Below are 26,442 nucleotides of genomic sequence, written 5' to 3' on the forward strand. Positions count from 1 at the left end.
AGGTGACAATGAAAATGGGAAGGAAGAAAAAACTGAGGAAAGCTGAGAAGGCAGCATTTCCTTTGTAGAAGGTGCCAACTGGTGGCACACAGTTTAGCTACACATGGTCAATAGGTATGTTGGCTCAGTTAATGTTTAAATTTTTTCACTTAGGCACCAACATTTTAAAATGCAAAGGCTTTAAGTAAACTGTCAGATTTATAGCTTCTCTTCGGGAAAAGAGAAGAATAAATTGCCAACCCTGGGCTGATATTCAACTTGGCATCAGTTAGCTAGAACTGAGTATTCACCATTTGTTTTTGGATGGATAAGCTTTCTGCAGCTTTTCAGAGTCCCTGCATTTTCCCTTTTGTATAGTATATGCCCTACTTCACTGAAGTGTGTTACCTTCCTGGCCTTTGACTTACAGGAATAATAAGAGAACAAATGATCACTGGTATAGCTAAAATAAATGTCCCTTTCATTTTAGTCTAATTAGGCATAATCTAAACCTTAAATGAGTCTTCAAAATTAGAACTGATAATATCACTTTTGTGTTAGCTTCTTCAACTGGTCAAATAGTATATACATATATATATTTTATATATATATACTATATATATATGTCACTTTTACATATATGTGTGTGTGTGCGTGTGTGTGTGTGTGTGTGTGTGTATTGCATTAGGTAAATCCCCTCCTCCCCAAATAAACATCATTACCATATGTGGTAGAATATACAGAATGATCTTCTCTGATCAATAATATGGACCTATGAAGACCAGCAGGGAGCACTTGACCATCATCCTTGGCAGCACTGGGAAACTGCCACTATGACTTTCTAGTGGGTTTCTTTTATTACACACAACATGTCTCAATAGGGAAGCTTGTCCCCATTTTCTAGCTTTGAATTTAGTGAACCTGCTGAAGGATCATAGCAAATTGAGGTTTAACTTCACTTTTGTATTAAATTTAAATTACTTTAAGGGTGCTATTTGGACACTTGGCAGTGAAAGATTTTTAATTTTTGATTAAAATGCAATATTTGATAAATATTTTGAGTGGAACTGTTCTTTGATTTACCTTTTTAAATTCCAAAATCTTTTGCCTCACTTTAGTCCATGGGGTCACAAAGAGTCAGACTTAGTGAGTAAAACAGTAACAATAAGCCAAAACATAAATCTAATATAAAAACTGAGCCATTATTGTTGAATATGACACAGACTAGTGTAAGGAGTGATTTATTGTATAGATTTAATCACAATCTAGGAGATGTTATATATATAGTATCCCCTAAGAAAAGATATGTATTGGGACTAGTACTGTCTATCCATGTCCTGTTCCCAATACTGACATTGTGAAAATATACAAAAACTATGAACAGTGAATTTTAATAAGTCTAGATCACATATTGTAATTTTAAAACAGTGTAAATATAGTGGCTAACAGTCAGTTACACTGATATTCAGCTTGGAAAGAATGGTAGAACTATATACTGTTGTTATTAACAGTGCTAGCACCTACAGTGCTAGACATGATGTTTGTATTTAGGAGGATTATATTTAAGTGTATGGATAATTTTTTATTCCAATGGAGCATGAGTAAAGTGCTAAGCTCCATTTTAATCAAATGGGACTGCTTACTGAGAATTAAGTACACAGGGAACTACATTCAACATCCTGTGATTAAACCATAATAGAAAAGAATATTAAAAAGAATGTATGTACAACTGAACCACTTTTCTGTACAGCAGAAGTTAACACAACACTGTAAATCAACTATAATAAAAATAAAATTAAAAAAGAAATATATTACTTAAGGATTAGAATAAGATTCTATCTTTTACTGATTGTACAGCCTCTTTAAGAGTGGAGGATGATTAAACAGGTCTTCTGAATACAGTCTATTTAGTTCTTTTGATATTAATTCCTCATAGCTTCATTGTCATGTGCAAAGACACCTCAGTTCTCCTGGTGATTTTTAAACTAGTCTTATTTCTTAGATGGTTTTCCTGTAACTTAACTTTCAAAACAGTGGCATGTAAAAGAAATTTAATAAATTAATTTATTCTGCTAAATAGTATTAAGTTGATAGGATCTCTCCTTCTGTAGGATTGCCAAGTCAAATTTTAAACAAGGAAGAAGGCCACAAAATCAAGCAAATCAAATTCGTCACATACTATATGTACGTAACTGAACAAAAATCACTAGCCCAGAAACAAGTAACTTTAAGATATCTTGAAAAACCAGATCTAAAAATATTAGGATATATGCCATTTCCCTACATTACATGACCATAACCATTGCCCCTGGATCTATGGGTGGGAGACTTGCTTCTCCTACTCGAAATGGAAACCATTTCAATGGCTTCTTTCTCAGAATTATTATAATGCTTAAAAATTACAGACAGTAATATTCTATATTGGGGTGGTAGATTCAATGTTGGGGTTTACATAATGAAGCTAATACTTAACTCAGAGTGTTCAATGATAAATACACATAATTTAGAAATAGTTAAATAACAAGTAGGTGCTAGTATCATTATTTTTATTTAAAAGAAAACTATTCAGAGATTTGGAGAATAGTTATCTGGCATATATCCAGGGACAAAGAAGCAAAAAAAAAAAAAAAAGGTAAGCATACAAAAAAAGTAGTTACAAAGACCAGTCGACAATCTTATTTTGCTTATATTAATGACCCTTTCCTCCTCACTCAAGTCAGCCCTATTGAGATTTATAATCTGTGGCCAAGTTTTCACATGTGTAAATTGATAATAAGTTCCTTGAAGAATTATCATGAAATCAAAGGGATGTGGCAAAGGAGAAGGTGTCAATAAATGGTAACCACCATAACTGTTGTGCTTGATTTTCAAAATAGCACGTTGCAGGGAAATGCAGTAAAATAATGAAGAAACAATATGCAGCATAGTTGGGACCGTAAACTTCAGAGCCAGATTCTGGGTTTTGATCCCAGCTCCACTTACTGGCTGTGGACTCTGGGCAAACTGCTCTCAAAGGTATGTAAGAGGGGCTGAGAGCTATCACTGACGCATGAACCCATGCTTAACCCTCACTTTCTCAGGATACCCTTTCTGTAAATCCTCAGTTAGGCTTTCTTGTCATCTTACTGCTCTCTGTACTTTGCCTTCCTAAGCCTTGTCACAGTTTTAATTACACAGCTATTTCCTATTAATATCTATCTCCATTATACTGTGAGTTCTAAGAAGGTAGGAAGCATATTCAGCTAATTAGGGACTACCACAGTGACTAACACATCTCAGAGCCTCAGTAAATATTTCTGAATGAATGAACGAGTAAACAGAATATAGTCTCTCACTAAATGTCTCAGTACTTCTTATGTAAAATGATAATGCCTGGATGTGCTGTCCGAGAGAGAAATGAGAATATGGAACTGGAAGGCAGAGTACATTTGAGATTAGTTAGCTGTTGCACTATTTCTGAAAAGACCAAAAAAAAAAAAAAAAGAGAGAGAGAGATTAGCTTTAAAATCAGACTGACTACTGAACTGATCAACTGAAAGAGGTGAAAATGTAGTCACTCAGTTGTATCTGACTCTTTGTGATCTCAAGGACTGTAGCCCATCAGGCTTCTCTGTCCATGGAATTCTCCAGGCAATAATACAGGAGTGGGTAGCCATTCCCTTCTCTGGGAGACCTTTCCAACCCAGGGACTGATTACTTCAGTTAAACCACACTGGCTGGTAGACCACTGCTCTCTTTGAAACTCATCTGTTGTGATGGATTTTCTTTGTAAATTAGTATGGTTTCACAGTTATGACTATAATAACTTGGTCCTGAGTAAGCTTATGAGAGTATGTTATCCCACATGAACTTTATGTGTCCTGTGGAGGTGTCTCAAGAGAAAAAAACTGCAGAGAAGCACCACTCCAGGCCAGTGATTTCTAACTTTTATAACTCTTCAGGGCATATTGAAAAACCCTCAACAATCTCAGCACTTTTAAGGGTGGTAGGAGTATAGCAGAATCAAAGAAGAAAGTTAGGATTTCTTCTCTTGGCAGTAAAATGACTATAACCCAGTGGAAAGACCTCTAATTTATGGGGAGTGCCTCCTCTCTGGTTACTTGCAGAGAACTATATGTTTCATTTTAAAAAAGCTGGCTTCCTTATGGAACATTTTGTCTTGGCAACTCAAGAAACCATATAGGACAGAAATCTGTTCCAATTTCCCATGTGGAGATGTAGGAATTTCCTTTGGGAGTCAAGGTTAAGTCAATGTATTTAAAATGTTGAAAAAATTTCATTTACATAAGTTTATTTTTTGTCTCAAAAAGGCTTTTAGGATGATATTTTGTAAATCCAATAATTCTAGCTACTACTTAAGAAAAAATGATGATAGCTTACCTGAAGCAAAGTCAAGACTGAAGACTTGGTGTAAAAATTCAAATTGAGAAATGAGTTTATAACAATGTGTCTTATTTAAATATGTATCTTGACCTACACGTAGGTTTGAATGCTAGTTTCAACACTTACTAGGTATGTGATTGTGGCCAAGTGTATGCAAATAATAAACTTGTATAGCTTGGTTTGGGTGAACAGATTGTGTGGTTGACTGTCTGGGTTTATATGCTGACTACTACCTACTATCTGGGTGACCTTGGGCAAGGTTCTGAATCTCTCTTACTAGGTTTCCTCATTTGTTAACTGCGGATAATAAAAGCACTGTCTCATAAGACTGCTGCGGGCCTAAAAGAGTAAGTGAATGTCAGGTTTCTAGAATAGTGCCTGGCTAATAACAAATACTGAAAGTTTCAGCTACAATTATGATCATTCCTTTACCCAATTTGATTTTCTAATTTCTTGACTTGTTTATATCTCCTGAAATGTTAATAATTTAATAACAGAAAACAAGTAAAACATAAATGTACAAGAACAGTAAAAGATTAGTATGAAAATTAAATATACAGGGAAGTAGTACCCTACCATTAAACCTGTATCAATCTAATGAAAACTGATACTGCAACAATAAGCTAGAAGAAACCTAGACAGCAATAACTAGCAGGTTATTCTGAAGAACACTTTTCAGACGTATTTTTAATCAGCCATCTTCCACCTCCTGTCCTCCACTGGGAGAAATAGGGAAAAAAATTATTTCTACCTCTTCTCAGAGCAGGTAATTTCTTTCAAATCAGGGTTCACTACAGATTTCCAAATAAGAAGTCATTGATTGTCACAGAATAAAAGCAAAGTAAATCCTAAAATAGAGGTAATATGACAATGATAACAAATCTACCCTGGTATATGTGCAAAGATGAACAGTTTACAACTAGCTTATCAATAAATTGATAAACGGCATTGCAAATGTTGGGACACTATTATTTAGCAGCCAATTCTTACTTTGATTTACAAATTATGTTTCTAGTATTAGTTGTTAATATAGGTAAGTTTTTCACAAAGAAAACGTGTGTTGTGTTATTGAAAACTTTATGAAGGACTTCAAGTCACTTGGTGAAAAGTTTGAAAGTGAGTGTCCCTCAGCTGTTTTTCTCATTAGCTTAATTAAAAGGACATCACTCAAACACCAGAGATTGATAACCAATGGTCAGATTCATAGTATTGTGCCTGCCAATGAAGTTCCAAGTGCCCACAGCACAAAGCAGCCTTTTGTATGTCAACCTTTGACCTGTCCATTGTATTACCCCCTCTCCTCATTCGGATCCTGTTTCAAAGCTCTGCTACTGCTTTCCCCTTTACTTTTTGATTATTTCTGTCCTCGAAATCAAATGCTAATACCAAGACGGCGGGAGGAAACGGAAACAAGACCAAGTGGGGTGCACCCAATAGGGCCACCCTGCCACCCACCCCATCCCCATCCAACTCTCAAGCACTGTTGCAGTCAACTCCATCAGGAAAACCGCTTCCCAAGTCAGCGCCTGTGGAGCTCTCCAAACCACCAGTCAACAGAACTCCTCGGCCGGCCGGCGCTCTGGGGGTCTCTGGCCTCAGTCACAGACCCGAGAGGAGAGGGTAGGAACACTGCTACCTGGAGTTCTCCAACCCTGCCAGCCCTCCAACCATCGACTTCCCGAGACGGGAGATGTACAGGCTGAACCCCCAACCACAGCCTCACCTTCTTCCTCCAGGGAGTTCATGCAGGGAAAGTAGCCGGCCAGCGCCTCGAAGGAGGCGGAGAGGCTGCTCCGGCTCTGCGAGCGCTGCATGGAGCGCCCCGCGGCGCCGGCGCCCCCCAAGCCCTGCCGGCCCATCTTGGACGAAGACCCGCTCTTCCCGCGGTACAAGATACGAGGCGTCTTGGCGGTTGGGGCGCGGAGACCGCAGCGCTTCGAGGGCCGCGATGGTGCCGCGGGACCCCGTGGAACTGGCCCCTGCCTCCCTGAGCCGATCCGGACCAGACGTGGCTTTCTTGGCTGCCGGGGGTCTCCACTTTTGGGGCGGGGCGGGGGGGAGGCGGGTAAAAGGAGGGGGTCCAGGCGGTGGCGAGCGGGGACGCGGTTGCTCGCTGGGAAAGTCCGAGGTCTCGCCGGGAGGGAGCTGAGGTTCCCGGAGGCTGTGGCTGCGACTCAGTCTTGGCGCCCTCCCCTCTCCGGGAGATGCTGCTGATGCTGAGGTCCCCGCCAATCAGCAGCCGGAGGGGGAGGCGGCGGCGGCGGCTGCAGCAGCTCGGAGGGCTGGCGGCTCGGAGCGCGCACCTCAGGTTCAGGACAACTGCGACCCCCAGGAGCTCCAGCTGTTTCCGCTTCTCTCCCCGCCGCCCCGACCCGCATGATGAACGCCAGAGAAAGGTCGTTAAGTAGATGTAATAGGTTAGGCATCGCAGATGGGTACAATCTCAAATTTTTGGTAGTAACTTTCCCTCTCCTCGGTCTCACTTAAAATTTATTAACGCTCCTCTAGCATAGGCAGGGCATACTGAAATTTTCTCCAAATCATAAAACAAAGGCTCCCCAATTTTCAACAGGTTCCATAAAAGCCTACAATTAGCTTTCTCCTTTACCTTCTTTCTTTATTAAAAAGATAAAAAGTCAACAGAAGGTAAAAAAGGTTTCTAAAAAAGTCAAAAGCCTGAAAAAGAATCAACACTAAAAATGGACTGTGATCTTTATCAATTTTGCTTTAATTTTAGGAATTTTTAATGCCCCCCCCCCCCATTAATCTGCTACCTATAGTTGCTAAGAATGACAATGAGCACTGTTAGGCTTTCAAAGGTAACATCCTCTTAACATAAATCTGGAAGCAACACAGACATACCGGAAACACAACAGTGTGTAAGTGAAAGAACATCCCATTCTGCAAATCGCAGATCTCTATTCCAGACCATAAACCAACTGTAATTCCATTTTAGGAGAAGGCAAAAGACTGTCCTACTTTTTGTAACCTTAGACAAGCCCGTTGACCTCTCAGTTCCCCATCTAGGCAGGTGGGAAGTCAGGGAACAATGATTCCAGACCTAACCATGTCACAGCTTGATTGCTGTCTGTGTGTTTCAGGGGATTTCAAAAGTGATTGTAAAATGTAAATTATGCAATCTAAAATGGTTCTTTCATACCATAAGTATTTCCTGATTACTACATATGTACAAGTTCTTTGCTTGATATACTGGGAAATACAAACACTCATTCAATTAGTAGTAATTGAGCTCCTAGTGTATGTCATGTACCTTTGTAAATACTTATGGCATATAGTGATCCAAGCAGATAGAAATCCTTGCTCTCATAGAGCTTATAATCGAGTTGGGGGGGGGAGACACAAAAATCAGTAAATTATATAGTGTTTAAGGGGGGATAAATGAAAATGGCAAAAAAATAAGGGGTATAGGACAGTCTGCAATTCAAAAAATAGCTGTCAGGGTGGATATCATTGACAAAGTGACATCTGAATAGAGGTATAAGGAAGTTGAGAAAGTAAACCATTTGGATATGTGAGGGAGAGGGTTAGTTTGAGGCAAAGAGAGCCTCCAGGACAAGCACCCTAAGATATGATGTCCTCACGTGTCCACAGAATAGCAAAGAGGCGAGGGTGGCTGGAGTGGAGTGAGCAGGAAGGAATGGAGGTCAGAGAGATGAGACAGAGAAAGGACAGATTACACAGGGGTATGGGAACAACTTTGGCTATAGCACATCACAATTTAGAGAGTACGAAACAATGCACTCATATAATAACCCTCTCAAATCTTTCTAAAAATTAGGAAGCTTCCAGGACAACTAAGAGTGCTATCACATAATAACAACCTTTTGTTGCTTAGACTTAGGATCAGTGGTAAAGAATCTGCCTGCAATGTGGGAGACCTGGGTTTGATCCCTGGGTTGGGAAGATCCCCTGGAGGAGGGCATGGCAACATACTCCAGCATTCTTGCCTGGAGAATCCCCATGGACAGAGGAACCTGGCGATCTACAGCGCATGGGGTCACAGAGTCAGACACAACTGAGCGACTAAGCACAGCACACAGACAGGATTAGCCAGGTTTCTTGCTTCTGTTTTTCTGATAGACTTTTTTTGTCCTTCCTGCTACTCTCTTAGTTCAATTTCCTATTCATTATTCACCTTCCTAAAATACCAGCGTTTCAACAGAACACTGATAAAACTAGGAACTCTATGAGTATTTTCTCACACCATATTGCTTTTATTCAGAGATAGAAATGTTTTTAATAAATGAAATTTTCATTAGAAGAATAAAGAGAGTCATAGCATTTTGGAAACTGAAAGGACTATTGAAAGTCATCTAATGTGTTTTTTAAGACCGTGGGTCACAAATTTTTGGTGAATCACAAAAATAACTTATTATTAGAATGAGCCACATTATAAAAAATAAAATCAGAGTGCAGTGACTAATACAATGTAGTTATTGTAACAATGGCAGTATTAGGTCATGAATATGTGTGCATTTTTGTATGTTTGTGTGTTTACATGTGTGTACTAAGTTGTGATCAAGAGAAAAGTTTCAAGGAAGAGGGACTAAGTAGGAAAATCCTAGGAAAATAAATTGGCCAAGGGTGGAAAAGCTTTATTTTGGTATCCAGGACATCATAATGAGAGTTGAAAGTCATTTAGGAAGGGGGTTATCTTGGGTTCCTACCAGTGACACCATGGTGATTGGAAATCTAAGACCTGGATCAGTGGTCATACCCGAGTTGCTTGGGTCCTACCTTCTCTACATTAATAACCTGGCTTTATGCTCCAAGATACTGAAGCTGAAGCTCCAATACTTAGGCCACCTGATGCAAAGAGCTGACTCATTGGAAAAGACCATGATGCTAGGAAAGATATAAGGTAGGAGGAGAAGGGGACCACAGAGGAAGAGATGGCTGGATGGTATCACCAACTCAATGGACATGAGTTTGAGCAAACTCTAGAAGATAGTGAAGGACAGGAAAGCCTGGTGTAACAGTCCATGGGGTTGCAAAGAGTCAGACAGGACTGAGTGACTGAACAATGAATGTGCCAAGAAGAGTTTAGTCTGGAATAGCCCAGATGCATCTATTTCTTCAAGAGCATCACTTCTCTCTTGAAGAGTCAGAACAAAGTTGTCCTGGGAAGCTTTTTGATCATTTTTCCTATAGTTGGGATTTGAGAGCTATAAATAAGTGATAGAAAATGGCACAAGGAGAAACAGGAAGTATAAAGAAGAAAGAAGAAAATCACCTTATTTCAGGGAAGCAAGCATCAAGGATAAAGAAGAACATTGGCACACAAGTATCAGAGAGACAAACAATAATCGCCAGGGACCTCTAGTCTTGAATGATAACATGTGGAATATACAGAACTTACTGAGAAAATTTACAATTCCTCTTTTTTGGTCCTACGCTTAAATGGTTTTGTATATAATAAATATTATATAAATAATATTTCTGGTTTATATGTTTTTAAAAGTTGATTTACTATTCCTTATCCCATTCTGTTAATATGTACTACCAACCCCAAAGGAATTTTAAATTTACATAAAAAATAAACTACTGATGAAAGATTGGAAATATCATTTCCTCCATACCAGAAAGGACATTCAAATGGCTTTGGATGTAGTTTTCAAATGATGGGCTACTATATTGTTTCATTATGTAAAACTAAACCTAATTTCAGAATCATTATAATCTAGTATTCAAATTATTTATACTATACTTATAACTTCCTTACTCAGAGAAACTCTCTTAATCAGAGAAAAAGTGAGTCACAAATTTATATACTAATCACTTTCTAAAAGCAAATTCTGGCCTTGAAAAAAATACCACCATTATATATGAAAATTATATTTCTAAAGAAAAGATATATCGATTGATATAGCTTCCATGTAATATCATAGCATTCTATTTGATGAATATGAAACATCACACCAATTATGCCACTTAATTCTTACATTAATCATGAGTGTCATCATTATTTCTTCTTTATAGATAAGTTAATGCTTAATAATATTGAGGTTCAATGCCCTGTATACTACATCACAGGTGTCTCACATATACATAAACACAGATGAAACATACAAAACAGAGATGATAGATACAATACGAAGTATGTAGTAAATTATTTGGTTCAAAATAAATACTGAAAAAATATATTTAAAGTTATAATGTTTCTTCTAACTATATACTAATATTAAAACCATATTTGCTCTTTTAATCAAAACATATTACTATTACATAGCCATATAAACCCTGAATATTCATTGAAAGAACAGTTGCTGAAACTGGAGCGCCAATACTTTGGTCATCTGATGCAAAGCGTCAACTCAAAGGAAAAGATGCCGATGCTCGGAAAGACTGAAGGCAAAAAAGAGGGCAGCAGAGAATGAGATGGTTGTATAGTATCACCAACTCAATGGACATGAATTTGAGCAAACTCCAGGAGATGGTGGAGGACAGAGGACCCTGGTGTGCTACATTGCATGGGGTTGCAAAGAGCTGGACACCACTTAGCTACGAAGACAACAACAACAACAACAACAACAACAACAAATGTATTTCCACTCAATTCTAACGGGACCAGAAAGTTACATGTCATTTATTTTATATATTTATTATTGTGTTGATTGCCAGGAGAAATATCAATAACCTCAGATATGCAGATGACACCACCCTTATGGCAGAAAGTGAAGAGGAACTAAAAAGCCTCTTGATGAAAGAGGAGAGTGAAAAAGTTGGCTTAAAGCTCAACATTCAGAAAACTAAGATCATGGCATCTGGTCCCATCATCATGGGAAATAGATGGGGAAACAGTGGAAACTGTGTCAGACTTTATTTTTTTGGGCTCCAAAATCACTGCAGATGGTGATCGCAGCCATGAAATTAAAAGATGCTTACTCCTTGGAAGGAAAGTTATGACCAACCTAGACAGCATATTAAAAAGCAGAGACATTACTTTGTCAACAAAGGTCTGTCTAGTCAAGGCTATGGTTTTTCCAGTGGTAATGTATGGATGTGAGAGTTGGACTGTGAAGAAAGCTGAGCACTGAAAAATGGATGCTTTTGAACTGTGGTGTTGAAGAAGGCTCTTGAGAGTCCCTTGGACTGCAAGGAGATCCCACCAGTCCATCCTAAAGGAGATCAGTCCTGGGTGTTCATTGGAAGGACTGATGCTGAAGCTGAAACTCCAGCACTTTGGCCACCTTGTGCGAAGAGTTGACCCACTGGAAAAGACCCTGATGCTGGGAGGGACTAGGGCCAGGAGGAGAAGGGGACAACAGAAGATGAGATGGCTGGATGGCATCACCGACTCGATGGACATGAGTTTGAGTAAACTCCTGGAGTTGGTGATGGACAGGGAGGCCTGGCGTGCTGCGATTCATGGGGTCGCAAAGAGTCAGACACGACTGAGTGACTGAACTGAACTGAACATTTATTATATGTATCATTTTTTATAATAGTTTCTCCAAAAAAACTCACCAAAATTTTAAAGAGTGTTAAATTAGCTTATTCCTGAAATAGAAGCTTGGTCACTGAAGTGAATGCATAAAGAGGTTATTATGTGAAGTAGTTACATAGTGTCTAGACCATGGATTAGTTCAACTGGGAACATAGTTGTGCCGTTGGCAGACTTGCTCTTTTCTACACTATAACTGATGTAGGCAACGATGATGAGAATGCAAACTACTAATAAAGGACAGGAAAGAGGAAGTAAGTCATTCTGGAAAGTAGGGGAAAAAACAAGTAATAAGGCCCAGAAGTGCATATGCTAAAAAGACATCTAAATAGAACTCTTATTGCTACTCCGTCACTATTTGGTGTATTCAGTCATCCCAGAAACGGCTGGTTGTAAAAAGAGATAGGAATTGCTCAGGATAGGTATAAAGCCACATTGCAGACTGAACTAACCTTTTTCTTCTTGCTATACCTTTGCTCTTGATAATATAGGAATTCATCTCTACCTCAGTCTTCACAATAGATTTCAATTACCTTTGCCACTTTGGACCATTCCTCTCTATTACAGCAAATAATCCTATACTAAATAGGAATATTTGTGGATATATTTTGGTTTGTTTTATTAAAAACTAACTCTCAAAATATTTGCAAACAATGTGACTGACAAGGGATTAATCTCCAAAATATATAAACAGCTCATGCAGCTCCAAGATCAAGAAAACAAACAATCCAATCAAAAATTAGGCAGAAGATCTAAATAGACATTTCTCCAAAGAAGACATACAGATGGCCAAAAAGCACATGAAAAGATGTTCAACGTCACTCAGTATTAAAGAAGTGCAAATCAAAACTACAATGAGGTATCACCTCATACGGGTCAGAATGCTGCTCCTGCTACTTCAGTTGTGCCCGCCTCTGTGTGACCCTATGGACGGCAGCCCACCAGGCCCCTCTGTCCACGGGATTCTCAAGGCAAGAATACTGGAGTGGGTTGCCATTTCCTTCTCCAACCAGTCAGAATGGCCATCATCAAAAAGTCTACAAACAACAAATGCTGGAGAGGGTGTGGAGAAAAGGGAACCCAATGACACGATTGATGAGAATGCAAATCAGTGCAGCCACTATGGTGACTAGTATAGAGTTCCTTAAAAAACTAACATGTGAACCAGCAATCCTACTCTTGGGCATATATTTGGAGGAGACCATAATTCAGAAAGATACGTGCACCCCAATGTCTACTGCAGCACTGTTTACAATATCTAAGACATGGAAACAGCTTAAATGTCCATTGACAGGGGAATGGACAGTAGTATATACATACAATGGAATCATACTCAGACATAAAAGAATGAAATAATGCACCTTGAAGCAACATGGATAAACCTAGAAATCAACATACTGAGTGAATTAAGTCAAAGAGAGTAAGACAATATCATATAATATCACTTATGTGTGAAATCTAAAAAATTATATAAATGAACTTCTTAACAAAACAGAAACAGACTCATAGACTTAGAAGACAAACAGTATTACCAAAGAGGAAAGGAAGAGGGAATTTCCCAAAATTAGGAGTTTGGGATTAACATGGACACACTACTATATATGAAATAGATAACCAACGAGGACCTACTCTATAGCACAGGGAACTCTACTCAGTACCATGTAATAACCTAGATGGGACAAGAATCTGAAAAAGAATATAGGGCACTATATCTGAATCACTTTGCTGTACGCCTGAAACTAATACAACATTGTAAATCAACTACATTCCAATATAAAATAAACATTCAATTAAAAAACCCCAGTTCTCAGAGTCCATACATATACGTGTGTGTGCGCATGTGTGCACACAGTCCTTTAAGAGAGTGGTTGTGGCAAGGATGGTTTCCAAGGTTGAGAAACTTCCTGTGCCAGTATTCTCTTCATTATTCTAACCAATGCTCTGGCTCTGTGATAAATTTAAACAGTCTTCATAGTAACATTCTCAAACATTTGAGAGAAAAGAAGAAATATTATAAACCCCTTGAGCTTCTAGATGAACATCATTTAGCTACTTCTTATATCATTATGAGATCAACAGCATCAAGATTTTTTAAGTATAAACATTCTGCACAAATACACAGCAAGATTTAAGAATTTTATGTACATTTCAGGTCCAATGCCAGTAACTATACAATATTTATAAACTGTGTGCATTTACACTGCTTTATTCATTTTTTATTCATTCACTATTCACTTACTCATTACTCATTTATTTCTTAACCACAGTGTGATGAGAATAATATTAGGTATGCAAGGAAAATAGAGGGATTCTCTTAATCACAATTAAGTCTAATTCCTATTTGTTCACGTTTCTTCTTTTTCTTTATTGGCTAAAGCTTTACTTATTTATTTCAACATACATAAGAGAAAAGGCTTCTGATTACCATTCAGTTTAACCGAATTGTACATTGATTGTACATCAGTGGTTATACACTGTTTAAACTGTTGATACCATGCTGACATAAAAGTAGAAAATGGAACATCTTTCACAGAAATTTGGCTTAACTGTCTGGTTGACTTTTTAAATAGGCATTTTGTTTTTCATTATATATTAAGGCATAGAATTTATAACAAAGTTACTTAAAGTTGTTAAAAATCAAAGGCAGTAAAGAAGATGAAGAGTCTCTTAAAGCATTAAAATTGCAAGATTTTGAATAGTATATTGCAAGAAAAAAAAAAAAGCCCGTGAAAAACATTCATGGTATACAGATCCAGGTCAAACATCACCTAGATTGGGCATAAGTGAATTGCTGCCTGAAGGAAGTTCTATTCAGAGCTCTAGTACATTAGGTAAACAGTTCAGACTGTGTGCAAAGTGGCCAACGTGGGAACCAAACTAAGCAACTCATCATCAGCTGACTCCCATTTAAGGCACTCAGTGTTACAGACACCTTGAAAGTAACAGTTTGTCTGTCTTGTTGATATGAAATTTCATAATAGGAAGTAACAATACAGATGAAACATGTTTTGCTCCTAAAATCCAATTCAAAATGGTTCCATCTAATATGCTTTAGTTATACTCCCAAAATAAGGTAACAAGCTCAGATCTAACAAGACAGAGGCCTCAGGAAGAGATAAATTTGTTGTGTCATACAGAAATTCTCTGAGATACAAGTAATTACAAAGAGGCAAATCAGTATGTGTTCCAGTTACAGGAATATTCTGTGATTCCTTGACCACTGCTTTATAACTTGGATTCTTCTGCTTGGCAACTCTTTCTGTAACTCAACCTAATGGAGTACTGTTTCAGATCTCAACCTCCTTTCCCATACTTGACACCAAACTGAGAAAAGACTTCCAGAGAGGACCCAAAAGTCTCGATTAACAGCCTAAACAACACTAAATATACATATATATATACACACACACATGGGGCTTCCCAGGTGGCGCCAGTTGTAAAGAACCCAACTGCCAATGCAGGAGAAGTAAGAGATGTGGGTTTGATCCCTGGGTTGGGAAGATCACCTGGAGGAGGGCATGGCAACCCACTCCAGTATCCTTGCCTGGAGAATCCCATGGACAGAGGCACCCAGCAGGCTATGGTCCATAGGGTCACAAAGAGTTGGACACCACTGAAGCTACTTAGCACGCATGCATGCATATATACACATATATATTTAAATTGGCAACACCATTCAAAAAGCCTTTCCAAAAATGCTTATTTGTAGTCTAGCCACCATTTATCAGCATTTGAACGTAGAAAAAGTGGTGTAGAATTTTTGAGTTCCTTTATTTTCTGTTCTGCATTACTTTTTCTGTGTGATTATCTGTCATTTGATCTAACATCTAGAAAAAAGGCATTGCTTCATAATTCACTGTTATAAACTATTAATTTCATTTCAAGTAATACTGTATTTCACACTACGAAGGCAGGATTTTAAGGGTTCTCTGGATGAAGCAAAAAAACAAACTTTATGTCTTAATAAATCTTGTACTGCATCTGAATAAACACCAAATGATACATTTTCAAGGACAGTGATCTTAAAAAATGTAATTATTACATATTTTATCACAATTCAAGGTAACTGCAATTTTAAACACATATAACATTTTTGGTACTATTTCTAATTTCATTTATTAAAAATGATTCATTTTTGTCCTCAATTTCAGATTATAGGTTAAGATGAGCTGACAAAGGGTACGTTTTCTGGTTTCTATAACCACTTAGAAGGTGCTTGTCAATAGAACTCCAGTACAGGAAAGTAAAGTCACAGCATGAGTGAACAGCCCTTTGTCAACATTATAAGACAGAGTCTGCTCCTGTACCTTGCAGAACCAGAGCTCCAGTCACCCCCTTACTCTTAGGCCTGCGGCCCATCTGCATCCACGGTCTTATCCCAGCTTTACTCTCAACCTCTCTCATTTTTACTCTGACCCTGTGATTACCCCAGGCTTACCACACTGTGTCTCCTTTGCTTACACCTCTCTGCGGATGAACTTCTGACATAAATGACAGGATAGTAATGTCCCCCTATAAATAAAGGTCCTTTTGGCTTCCATACAGTACAGTACTCCTTTTGATACAAGGTCTCATGAGAGCGAAAGATCATAGTTTTTTTTCATAGTGGAGTATGTTGAGAAAAATGTAAAACAACGTTGGAGACTAAACAGCTCTATGAGAATCTATTATCAACATGTATTTCTCACTATAATGATCACAATAATTATAAGAGAAATTCTCTAAATTCTGTTTTCTGTAAGGTTCTGAGTGTGCACCAGTTTAAGAAATTAATGACAATGAAACAATTGTTGATGGTCTGTCAAAACTACTATAAGAATCTCTATAAAAACTTTTCCTGTAAATGTCTTACTTGTACTGGCCTCCAGTCATTGTTTGTGTTCCATTTGTGCACTACTGCTTAGAATTTTAATAAGTTTCATGTTAAACACTTATTAGAACTCATTCTTTCAGAGTCATTTTAGAGGGAGCAAGCCCCTATATACTCCTTGAGTTTACTAACATCATCTAGTATAAACGAAAATAATTTGTTCCAATTTTCAAGGGACAATTCAAGAAACAGAATAATTACTTTAGTTTACTGAAAACTCCATATGCAGTTCCAAATGCTCAGCTTCTGAGCATTTTTCCCATGGTGTAGTTTTTCCCAAGTTTTCCATATTATGTTTGTCTAATGTATAATACTTTTCTTTCATACAGTGACTTTCTCTCAAGTATTGTTTTCCAAAATCTATACATTCATGTCTAAAACATATCTGTGTAACTTGGCAGCGCTAGTCCCCATTTCATATGTGCTAAAGCATAAGGAAGATAAAAGCTTATAAATCCATTAGTGATAGGATCTGGTGAAGCCCGGGCAGTTCAACTATAGGTTTAAAACTTTTTTTACATTTCTGCACATGAATAATTGTTCACAAAAATATGTCAAGGGTTAATGAATATGTTCCTATTAAAAGATATATTTGAAAAGGTTTAACAAAGACAACTGATTGTTAGCCTAGTAGAACTAACTGACCACTCAACCATTCAATATTAAACAGTATTAAACAAATATCTATTGACTGCCACCACATGCATGTACACTGCTAAGCATTTAAAGTAGTCAACAGTATCATTTACTAACCATTGATTAAAGCTCCTCATTTCACTCCTTTATTATTTTTCAACTGATAAATATAGAAAAGCTAAGGAAACTGGTCAAGTAATGCTATGCAATTAAAAATAAAGACTAACATCATAGATTAGCATGTATCTGGAACATGTGTTTGCAGCTCAAAAGCTTTTAACATATGAGCACCAAGGCAAAACAAAGACAGCTTAAATGCTCCTGTTTTGACTATAGTAATGCTACACTTTCAAGATTGTAAGACATTAATTTTAAAAATTACAGGACTACCACATTCTAAAATACAAGTTTGGAAAAGCACAGTATTCAATAAGAACACGGGCTTCCCTGGTGGCTCAGATGGTAAAGAATCTGCCTGCAATGTGGGAGACCTGGGTTCGATGCCTGAGTTGGGAAGATCCCCTGGAGGAGGGCATGGCAACCCACTCTAGTGTTCTTGCCTGGATAATCCCACGGACAGAGAAGCCTGGCAGGCTACAGTCTATGGGGTTGCGAACAGTCAGACATGACTGAGCAGCAAAGCATAGCACACAGCACAAGAACACAGAACCAAAAGGGAAATCTGAGAATAAATAACTTTGGTTATTACACACACACATGTGCACACGCACATACACACACACACACGCATTAAACTGTGGAGGCACAAATGACTCAGAAAGAATAAACTAACAAAAATATAAGAAATCGAAAATAAATCTAAGAGCAGCATTCTACCACTCTTCTGGTCTGAAAGCATTATCTTCTCTTGAATTCCATTATATTCTTCGAATTTTACTCTCATATCCCTGGCATCTCCTCATTAACCCTCATGGCTGACTTCATCTTTTCTATCAAATTTCTAACTTTAACATCTTTAACACATCCTGGGCCACCGTCTCTCATTATACTTGCTTCTTTTCTTATCGTCCCTCTCTAAATAAATTGACATCATCAGCCAAATGGTTGCTCAAACCAGAAATTTGGACATCCTGTTTTACTCCTTACTTTCCCATACTGTATGTCTCTCTCATCCAGTCATCACCAAATTCTATTGATTCTATCTTTAAAATAGATCTCATATCCACCCATTTCTCTAATCCTATTGCAAGCCACTTTCACTCTTACCATCCAGATATTATTCATAAAGCAGCCAGGATTATATTTTAAAAATTATGTTGGGTCACGTCACTACCCTTCTAAAAACACATCAATGTCTTTTCACTGCAATTACATAAAACACAAACATATAGCCTGACCTCCCTCTAAGATTCTATTAACTTCTTCATATCAAATGGTTTTATTTATTACCCAGTAAGACATCCATGTGGTGTCTGGTTTCTGTTATTTACTCCAAAAATCACTGAGTATCTTTCCCGATAGTGATTTTTCTTGTTTTGTTATAGTGATATCCACTACAGTAAGTATTCTGCAATTTAAAATAGACCCTTTCCTTCTTGCTTCTTATACTTCAGTTTAAAGGGAGCTATCTAAAGGTTAGTCAGTTCCTACCAAAAATTTCCCCAGGTCTCATGAAATGCATCGTGTCTCTGGCCAGGAATTCTTCACAACTATATCTCAGAGGCTTGGTGATTATTTAACATAACAACTTGTTGGAAGAGGATTTTGAAATTTGCACCTGCCTCCCTGAAGAACCTGTGACTCATTTATGCAGTGAATTGCTATTACTGATGAGAAAGTACCCAACTCTTATGACAAAAAACAGTGGCAGTAGGCTCAGAACTTCAGGACCATGATATAGGCCATCAAATATTGCATATTAATACTTAACATTTCATAATTTAATAATATAATTATATTATTTGATCCCATCTACATAGCTATTAGGAATTCATTAGAATGAATTTTAACATTAGAAATATTTTAATATCACCTCTCTTGTCCCCTCCAATAAAACTTGCCAGTCCCTCTGTGGTACCTCTACAGTTAGATGAAGAGGGTGGTTACCCATGAGGGAAAGATGGTTTGGTCTAGCACTAATGGCCATGCAGGCCAAGCTCTTGAAACTCTGCAATGTAGAGTTGTCATCCCTTCTTTTAGGTGCTTGGCAGACATTTCAAGTCTCATGTCAAAATGAAGTCTGATTTTTATTCTGAAACTACAATTAAGTATCTCTTTAAGAAATGTGTAACTTTAGGCAAGTCATTGAATCTCTCTGTCCCTTAATTTCTTTCCTAAAAAGAGGTTAGATAATGTCTATATACTTTTATATACTTCTTTACACTGTTTAATAGAGATGGTCACAGAGCCCCCCACCTCCAGCTTTAATAATTTGAAATTTTACTGCTTTGTTCCATGGAGCACTGAGTCTCCACCCTCCTTCCCCCTTTGCAGTCTATATCCACTCCTTACTCAGGAGACATGAAAGCACAGTGGTTAATGGTGGGAACTCTGGAATTAGACAGGCTTGGGTATATATCCTAGCTCTTCCAGTTCCTAGCTGTATGACCACAGAGAATCACTTAAACTCTCTATGCTTCAGTTTTCTCATCTGTAAATGAGATACAATAATAATGTCCTTGTAGGTTGTTGTAAGAATCATCTCAATTAACAGTGAACATGAAGCAGAGGATGGGATGGTTAGATAGCATCACTGACTCCACAGACATGAATTTGAGCACACTCTGGAAAACACTGAAGGACAGGGAGGCCTGGCGTTACATGGGGTTACAAAGAGTTGGACACAATTTAGCGACTGAACAACAATAACAACGAAGTTCATAAATTCCAAATCATCAGCTCCATATTTCTGCTCTTCCACTTAAGACTTCTATTCCTGAAGCACTGCAACCTTCAGGCTGGTTTTAAGATTAAAAGGAACTGGTGAAATATATTTGCCTTTCAGAGATATCTTCATTTTCAAACAAATGCTTAACTAATCGGTGAAACTTCAGGCAGTGCTGTAAGTGATTTTTAAAAATACCTAGGCAAACCCAGGAAAGAACTGGTATGTTTTCTCACAGATAAACAAGCCTCTACTGAGATTTTTCTCTGGGCACAGTTCTCTTGAGAACCAGCTTTGTTACAGCTTTTCTTTCCCCCTAAAAACGAACAAAGGTCAAATAATTTTTTACAAAACATCAGGTGTTCTAGAAGTGTTCTACCAGTGGAGATTGAGGCTTGTTTTTCAGACAGGCATTTGTGTGTTAAAGAACTATCTGTGCATATATTTTTCAATATATTCAAATTTCATTAATACACACCTAAGAAATTTATCACCAACCTCTGTGACACACTCCTCTGAGGCAGAGGAAGAATGCCACACAGAAATATAACACATTAACCTAACATCATTATGTCAGACAAGACGGGGTTTTGATTCAACCAAGCCTGACAAAGCAGTCATCTCGAGGTGATTCATTCCACTTTCAGGATATAAGTGTATCATGTAGTTTGCATTACCACATGACCATGATGTGAACATCACAAAGATTATTAAAGTGTCACAAGCATTTACAGAAATTCAGAATTTCTCTCTAACATTGTATACATACAGAGACAGGTCCACAATACGGAACACTGTACAGTACATTTATTTATATTTTAATGTAAGTCCATATGTGAAAACTGCTCAGATTTTATTTTATTGAAGTGGCCAGATGGGATTCAGGATAAATTTATGTCCCCGAGTGATTTTGCTATGTTTTATCTAGCATTTTCACGTGGGTGGAGTGAAAGGCAGAGGGTCTTACGCATCAACTACTCCTGCTGTACTGACTATGGAAGAACCTCAAAGATGTGGGAAGTGGCAATTCAAAAGGTTCACACTATTGGTTTTGTGTCTTCCCTTACTCAATGAGCAGCAGTGATAGCTATTCTCTATTATAAATCACCAAAGCAAAAAGGCCAAGTCTGAACTGAATGCTTCAGAAGTAGTTCCTAACAGATGAAGTCTTTCAATCATTTATTTAGTGTAATTAAAAGTATAGCTCCTCGTTGCATGAATAAAACTTTTTACAACTTGTATTGAAAATTCAATTGATATTGCATGGTCAAAAGTTGCTCTCTTAACTTAGAACCCATCTGATCATTTAAAGAGGTTTCTGCCTTTGGATCACAATATATTTACAAGACATGATAACAGTTTAAGAAATTTACTATTTAAAAACCCTCTCACATACCTTTTCTAATATAATTGTTTTGAATATCATAACAGATATACATTACATAATGAAATTTTGTGCTATTAAAACTGTGTCAACTTCCATTCTCAAAATTAATTTGTTTCTGGCAAAAGAACTGGATAATAATATGGTGTGTTACTACCACAATTTTTTTTTATAGTTTCTAGACCTGATAAATAATTTTGTATTAGGGGACTGGGAAGAATGACAGTTAACTTTAAGATCTGAAGATATCTTCAGAAGGTTCTTGTATAATTTCTGTCTGCAAGTACAACTTGACATGAAGGCACTCAATTATTTTGTTGCTGTTGTTTAGTCGCTTAAGTTGTGTCCGACTCTTTGTGACCCCATGGACTGCAGCACGCCGGGCTTCCCTGTCCTTCACCAACTCTGGGAGTGTGCTCAAACTCATGTTCACTGAGTCAGTGACGCCATCCATCTCACCCTCTGCTGCCCCCTTCTCCTGCCCTCAGTCTTTCCCAGCATCATGGTCTTTTCTAATGAGTTGGCTCTTTGCATCAGTTGAATGGAGCTTCAGCATTAGCCCTTCCAATGAATATTCAGTACTGATCTCCTTTAGGATGGACTGGTTTGATCTCCTTGCTTGTTCAAGGGACTCTCAAGAGTCTTCTCCAGACCACAGTTCAAAAGCATCAGTTCTTTGGCACTCAGCCTTCTTTATAGTCCAACTCTCACATCTGTACATGACTACTGGAAAAACCATAGCTTTGACTATACAGACCTTTGTCAGCAAAGTGATGTCTCTGCTTTTTAATACACTGTCTAGGTTTGTCATAGTTTTTCTTCCAAGGAGCAAGCGTCTTTTTATTTCACTACATTAATTATATTTCTAAATATTTGAAAAGATGCTTCCCAATCTCCTGTACCTCCAGGGTCATGAAAGTCTTAGAGACACTATCCCTTAAATTTCATACCAACCTTGGTCCTAGTAAATTGAAGAAAAAGTATTGTGATTCATACCTTTTATACATAATAGCACTACACAGGTGTTACAGCTGAACTGTCTTCCCGAAAAATTCATATGTTGACATTCTGCCCCTAGGAGGTCAGCATGTAATTGCATTTGGAGATAAGGTCTTTAGAGAGGTGATTACGTTAAAATGAGGCTGTAATGAAGTGGTCAAACCCAGTCCAACATGATTGGTGTTCTTATAAGAAGAAATTTGGACACACACATTGACGCAGGGATGTGTGTGCACTGAGAAAGGATCATGTGAACAGGCAGCAAGAGGGTGCTCTCTACAAGTCAAGAAGAAAGTACCTCCAGTCTTCAAAACTACGAGAAAATAAAAGCCTGTTGTTTAAGTCATGTCATCTGCAGTATTTTATTACGGCAGTCCTACCAAAGTAGTATAATATCCCTTGAGATAAACTAAGTCCCCTATAGTCTTTAGCTTGACAATGTTTTCAAAAGCTTTCATTTGTTTTCTAAAAAGTTAAGTTTTACTTAATATCATTTAGATCTAAAATTTTTAAACACTTTGTACAATTTTGATGTCCCAATGAGCTAGGTCTCTTTGTATCTTAAAAGTTTAACTGTATAGTGAATTTCCATAAATCAAATGGTATTTTCTAATTACTCCTGCTGTTTTAACAATTGGTGTTTTACACCACGGGTGTATATTTTGCTCAGTTTACACAAAGGTAAATTATTTACACAGTCTCAAAAAAAAAACACACTTGCCAAAAAACTCCCACACTCATCACTACAATTTTTATATACATAAGACTTTTAAGTTTCTTGAGGGCAGAAACTGTACTTTATTGATGATGTTATTTGAATTCCTATCACAACAATCAAGGCCCAGCTCACTGATTTGCTTCTAAGAACATTATTTTATTTACATAAATTCTGATAAAGGAGCTGTTCATTACCAACAGACAAGCTCTAATTCTTATTTCGTTATGTTAAAGAAAAGGGTTAAAATTAAAACTGCTAATACCAGCTCCTGTGGTGAATGTGAATGAATCATCTGACTACTATTACTGTGGATGTGGCTCTTAATATTGATTTTTCTTCATTAGCATTCCAAATCATTACTTACAAATTACATTTTTTTTTATATTTAAAAAGCTCTACCAAATGCAATTATAACTTATTCAATCCACCAAAGTAAATGGATGTCCTGAACACATCTTTTATTAGGAAGCAAATCTAAAATGAACATACGTTTCTTACTCTCATCATCTGAGATATTCAGTACTAGAAGCCAAGCAAATTTTTTAAGCACTGAATACGTTAAAAACTAACTGTGTCATTTTCTACCTAGTTATTTAAATATAATAGAAATGTAAAATCTTGCATTTCTACAATGTTTTAATTCAATATCATTACTTACACCCGTGATGTTGAATTCTTTATACCCCTCAGTTGTTCACTTGCTTTCACAGCCATCTTTCGCAGAGACATCATTAATGACATATATAAAATTGAAGTGAGTTAAAGTTGATTTTGAGACTATTTTGAAAATTTTGTGATAGTTCTAAAAGAATACAGAAACCCTGAGTGTTATTACTAAATTAGGGTTGGGATGCACTGATCTACCCATCTGTTTTGAAATTCTCATAAATTTAAGTATATATTTATGATTCTAAATCTATAGCATGAATATGTCTATATCTATATATATGGGCAAAGTAACTATATCTAATTATATTCTTGAAATCATTTCAAAAATCATTCTTATGCTAGGATTAAAACTTTGTTTCAGTGCACATTGGCTAAGACAAATCAACTATTAACGCTGGTACCAACTCAGATTTAAAAGCAGATACAGTAAGTATTTCTTCTTTTCAGCTTTGTGCCCCCATGCCCTGGCCCCAGCCATTCTTACTTGTGTCTGGATCTTTCACAATCCATTCACTGGCATTCCTGCTTCCAGTCCCTCTCTTTTAATCCATTCTGAATATTTTTGCCAGGTTGATTTTCCTAGAATAGATTTATTACCAAGTATCTTATTAAGAAAAATAACAAACCAACCCTCAGTGAGTTGATAGGACAAAGTCTATTCTACCAATCTTGAAGTTCAGGGCTTCCAACCAAAAGAACGTTCTAATTTTACTCTCATTTTCCAGATACATACAGTTTATCAAACTTTGCTACTCTATTTACTGCGCCCCCAGCACACCTCTGCTTCTCATTTCTTATTTTCTTTCCTGTGGGACTGACGGTAGTGTGTGGAATTCGCCTGCTTATCCAAAGCCTCCCGTGTGCTGTGCCAGAGCTAAGTGCTCCTCTGACTGTTCCTTTATCTCAGACGTGGAAGCTACTGGATTCCTTATGCCCTGAGCCTCTAGACGCTCAGCATCATGACAGAACTTCTAATCCAACTCTGAAGGTTGCCGTCTCCAGGTAATTTCTCCTGTCATGCCTCTCCCCGCTTCCTTTTGCCAAGTGGGTCCCAGGTCACTTCCCTCTTTGAGCACTCTTTGGACTGTGAGTCAGGGTGCTCAGCAAGAGGATCCAGCTCTTCAGCATCTCCAGCACCAGCCAGTTCAAGTCTTTCCTCCAGGTTCCAGCAGCCTTGTAAAGTCAGAGCCTGTTAAAGCCACTACTGTGTGCTGGTCAGAATGCCCTCCCGCCTCTCTGCTCATATACACCGCCAACCCTTCAGGATTCAGTTTTATTCCACCAGCTCTCTGAAACCCCTGGTCTATACTAATGCCTTCTTATTCTGAAATCCCTTTTTCTCATTCACTCTTTGGGTGCTTATCACAGTCTACCTGCATTATTATTGAATTTTTCTTTTTCAACCACCTACTGCATATCTTTACTTGAAAGTTCTAGAGATATAAACCCATTAGAACATCCCCAAACACCTCTCCTTGTCCAACTTGCTAATTCTGTGTTCCCTCTCTTAGCTGGTGACAGGACCATTCATTCACTCAGTCCCTCAGGCAGAAAAGTGGGATCAACTTCGACTTCTCCCTTTTCTTCACACCCCCATCCATCTCCAATCAATCATCAAGTCCTATTTCAGACCTAAATATCTATAATATGAAACAGATTCTTCTTCATCCCAAGCTTGCAGTATCACACGCTCTCGCTTCTGTTATATAAAAGACTCCTAATTTGTTGTTCTGGACTTGCTCAGTGGTAAAAGAGTCTGCCTGCCAGTTCAGGAGCCACAGGAGATGCGAGTTCAACCCCTGGGTCAGGAAGATCCCCTGGAGAAGGAACTGGCTACCAGCTCCAGTATTCTTGCCTGGAGAATCCCATGGACAGAGGAGCCTGGCAGGCTACAGTCCCTGGGGTCACAAAGAGTCAGACATGACTGAGCATGCATGTACACAATTCGTTGTTCTCTCTTCACTCTAAGTACTTTTCAATCTACTTTTTATGAAGTCAGATGATCTTATTTAAACAGCAAGTTAGTCCATGTCAATGCTTAGCTGAAAAACTTTTCAGTGCTTTCCCTTCCCTTGGCCTGAATGGCACCCCTACTGTCCTTCGTTATCTCTTGCTTCTTCCTGCCTCTCACTCCCAGCTCTGGCAGGACTGGGCTGTGTGAGCCGTCCTGCACACTCCAGGCTACCTCTTACCTCACCCGTGCATGTGAAGGTAGGATACCCAAAATGTTTTCCTCCCACCTTTTCTCTTTACCTAGACATTTTCTATTTATATGTTCAGGTATGTCCCAGGGAACAAGTTCTAATTTTCTGAGGAAGCAAAGGTACCTCTGAGATTCCACAGTATCTGGAATCTATCTCTGCTACACAATTAAAAGTAATAATTGTGTTCATTCACTCATTCAAGTACTTATTGAATACCTATGATGGGTCAGACATTTTTTGTGCTATGTAATAGGTATTCAATAAATGATTTTTGCTAATGAATGAGTGAA

At 37.9% G+C, this 26,442-nt stretch overlaps 1 protein-coding gene across 34 annotated transcripts in view; it reads right to left on the reverse strand.

Annotated features, from left to right (window-relative positions):
• The window catches only part of RIMS2 (regulating synaptic membrane exocytosis 2), a 590,415-nt gene that overhangs the window by 21,544 nt on the left and 542,429 nt on the right, over positions 1–26,442 (reverse strand). Inside the window, exon 1 of one of the 34 annotated variants that reach the window (XM_043880164.1) lies at positions 6,086–6,561. The exons of the other annotated variants lie outside the window; for them this stretch is intronic. Within the exon in view, the coding sequence (XP_043736099.1) occupies positions 6,086–6,221 (136 nt within the window). The 5' untranslated portion in view covers positions 6,222–6,561. Of the gene's footprint in view, positions 1–6,085; positions 6,562–26,442 lie in introns of those variants that run through there. 34 annotated transcript variants of the gene reach the window in all.

Source organism: Cervus elaphus, chromosome 21 (assembly GCF_910594005.1).
Source record: "Cervus elaphus chromosome 21, mCerEla1.1, whole genome shotgun sequence".
Classification (NCBI taxonomy): Eukaryota; Metazoa; Chordata; class Mammalia; order Artiodactyla; family Cervidae; genus Cervus; species Cervus elaphus.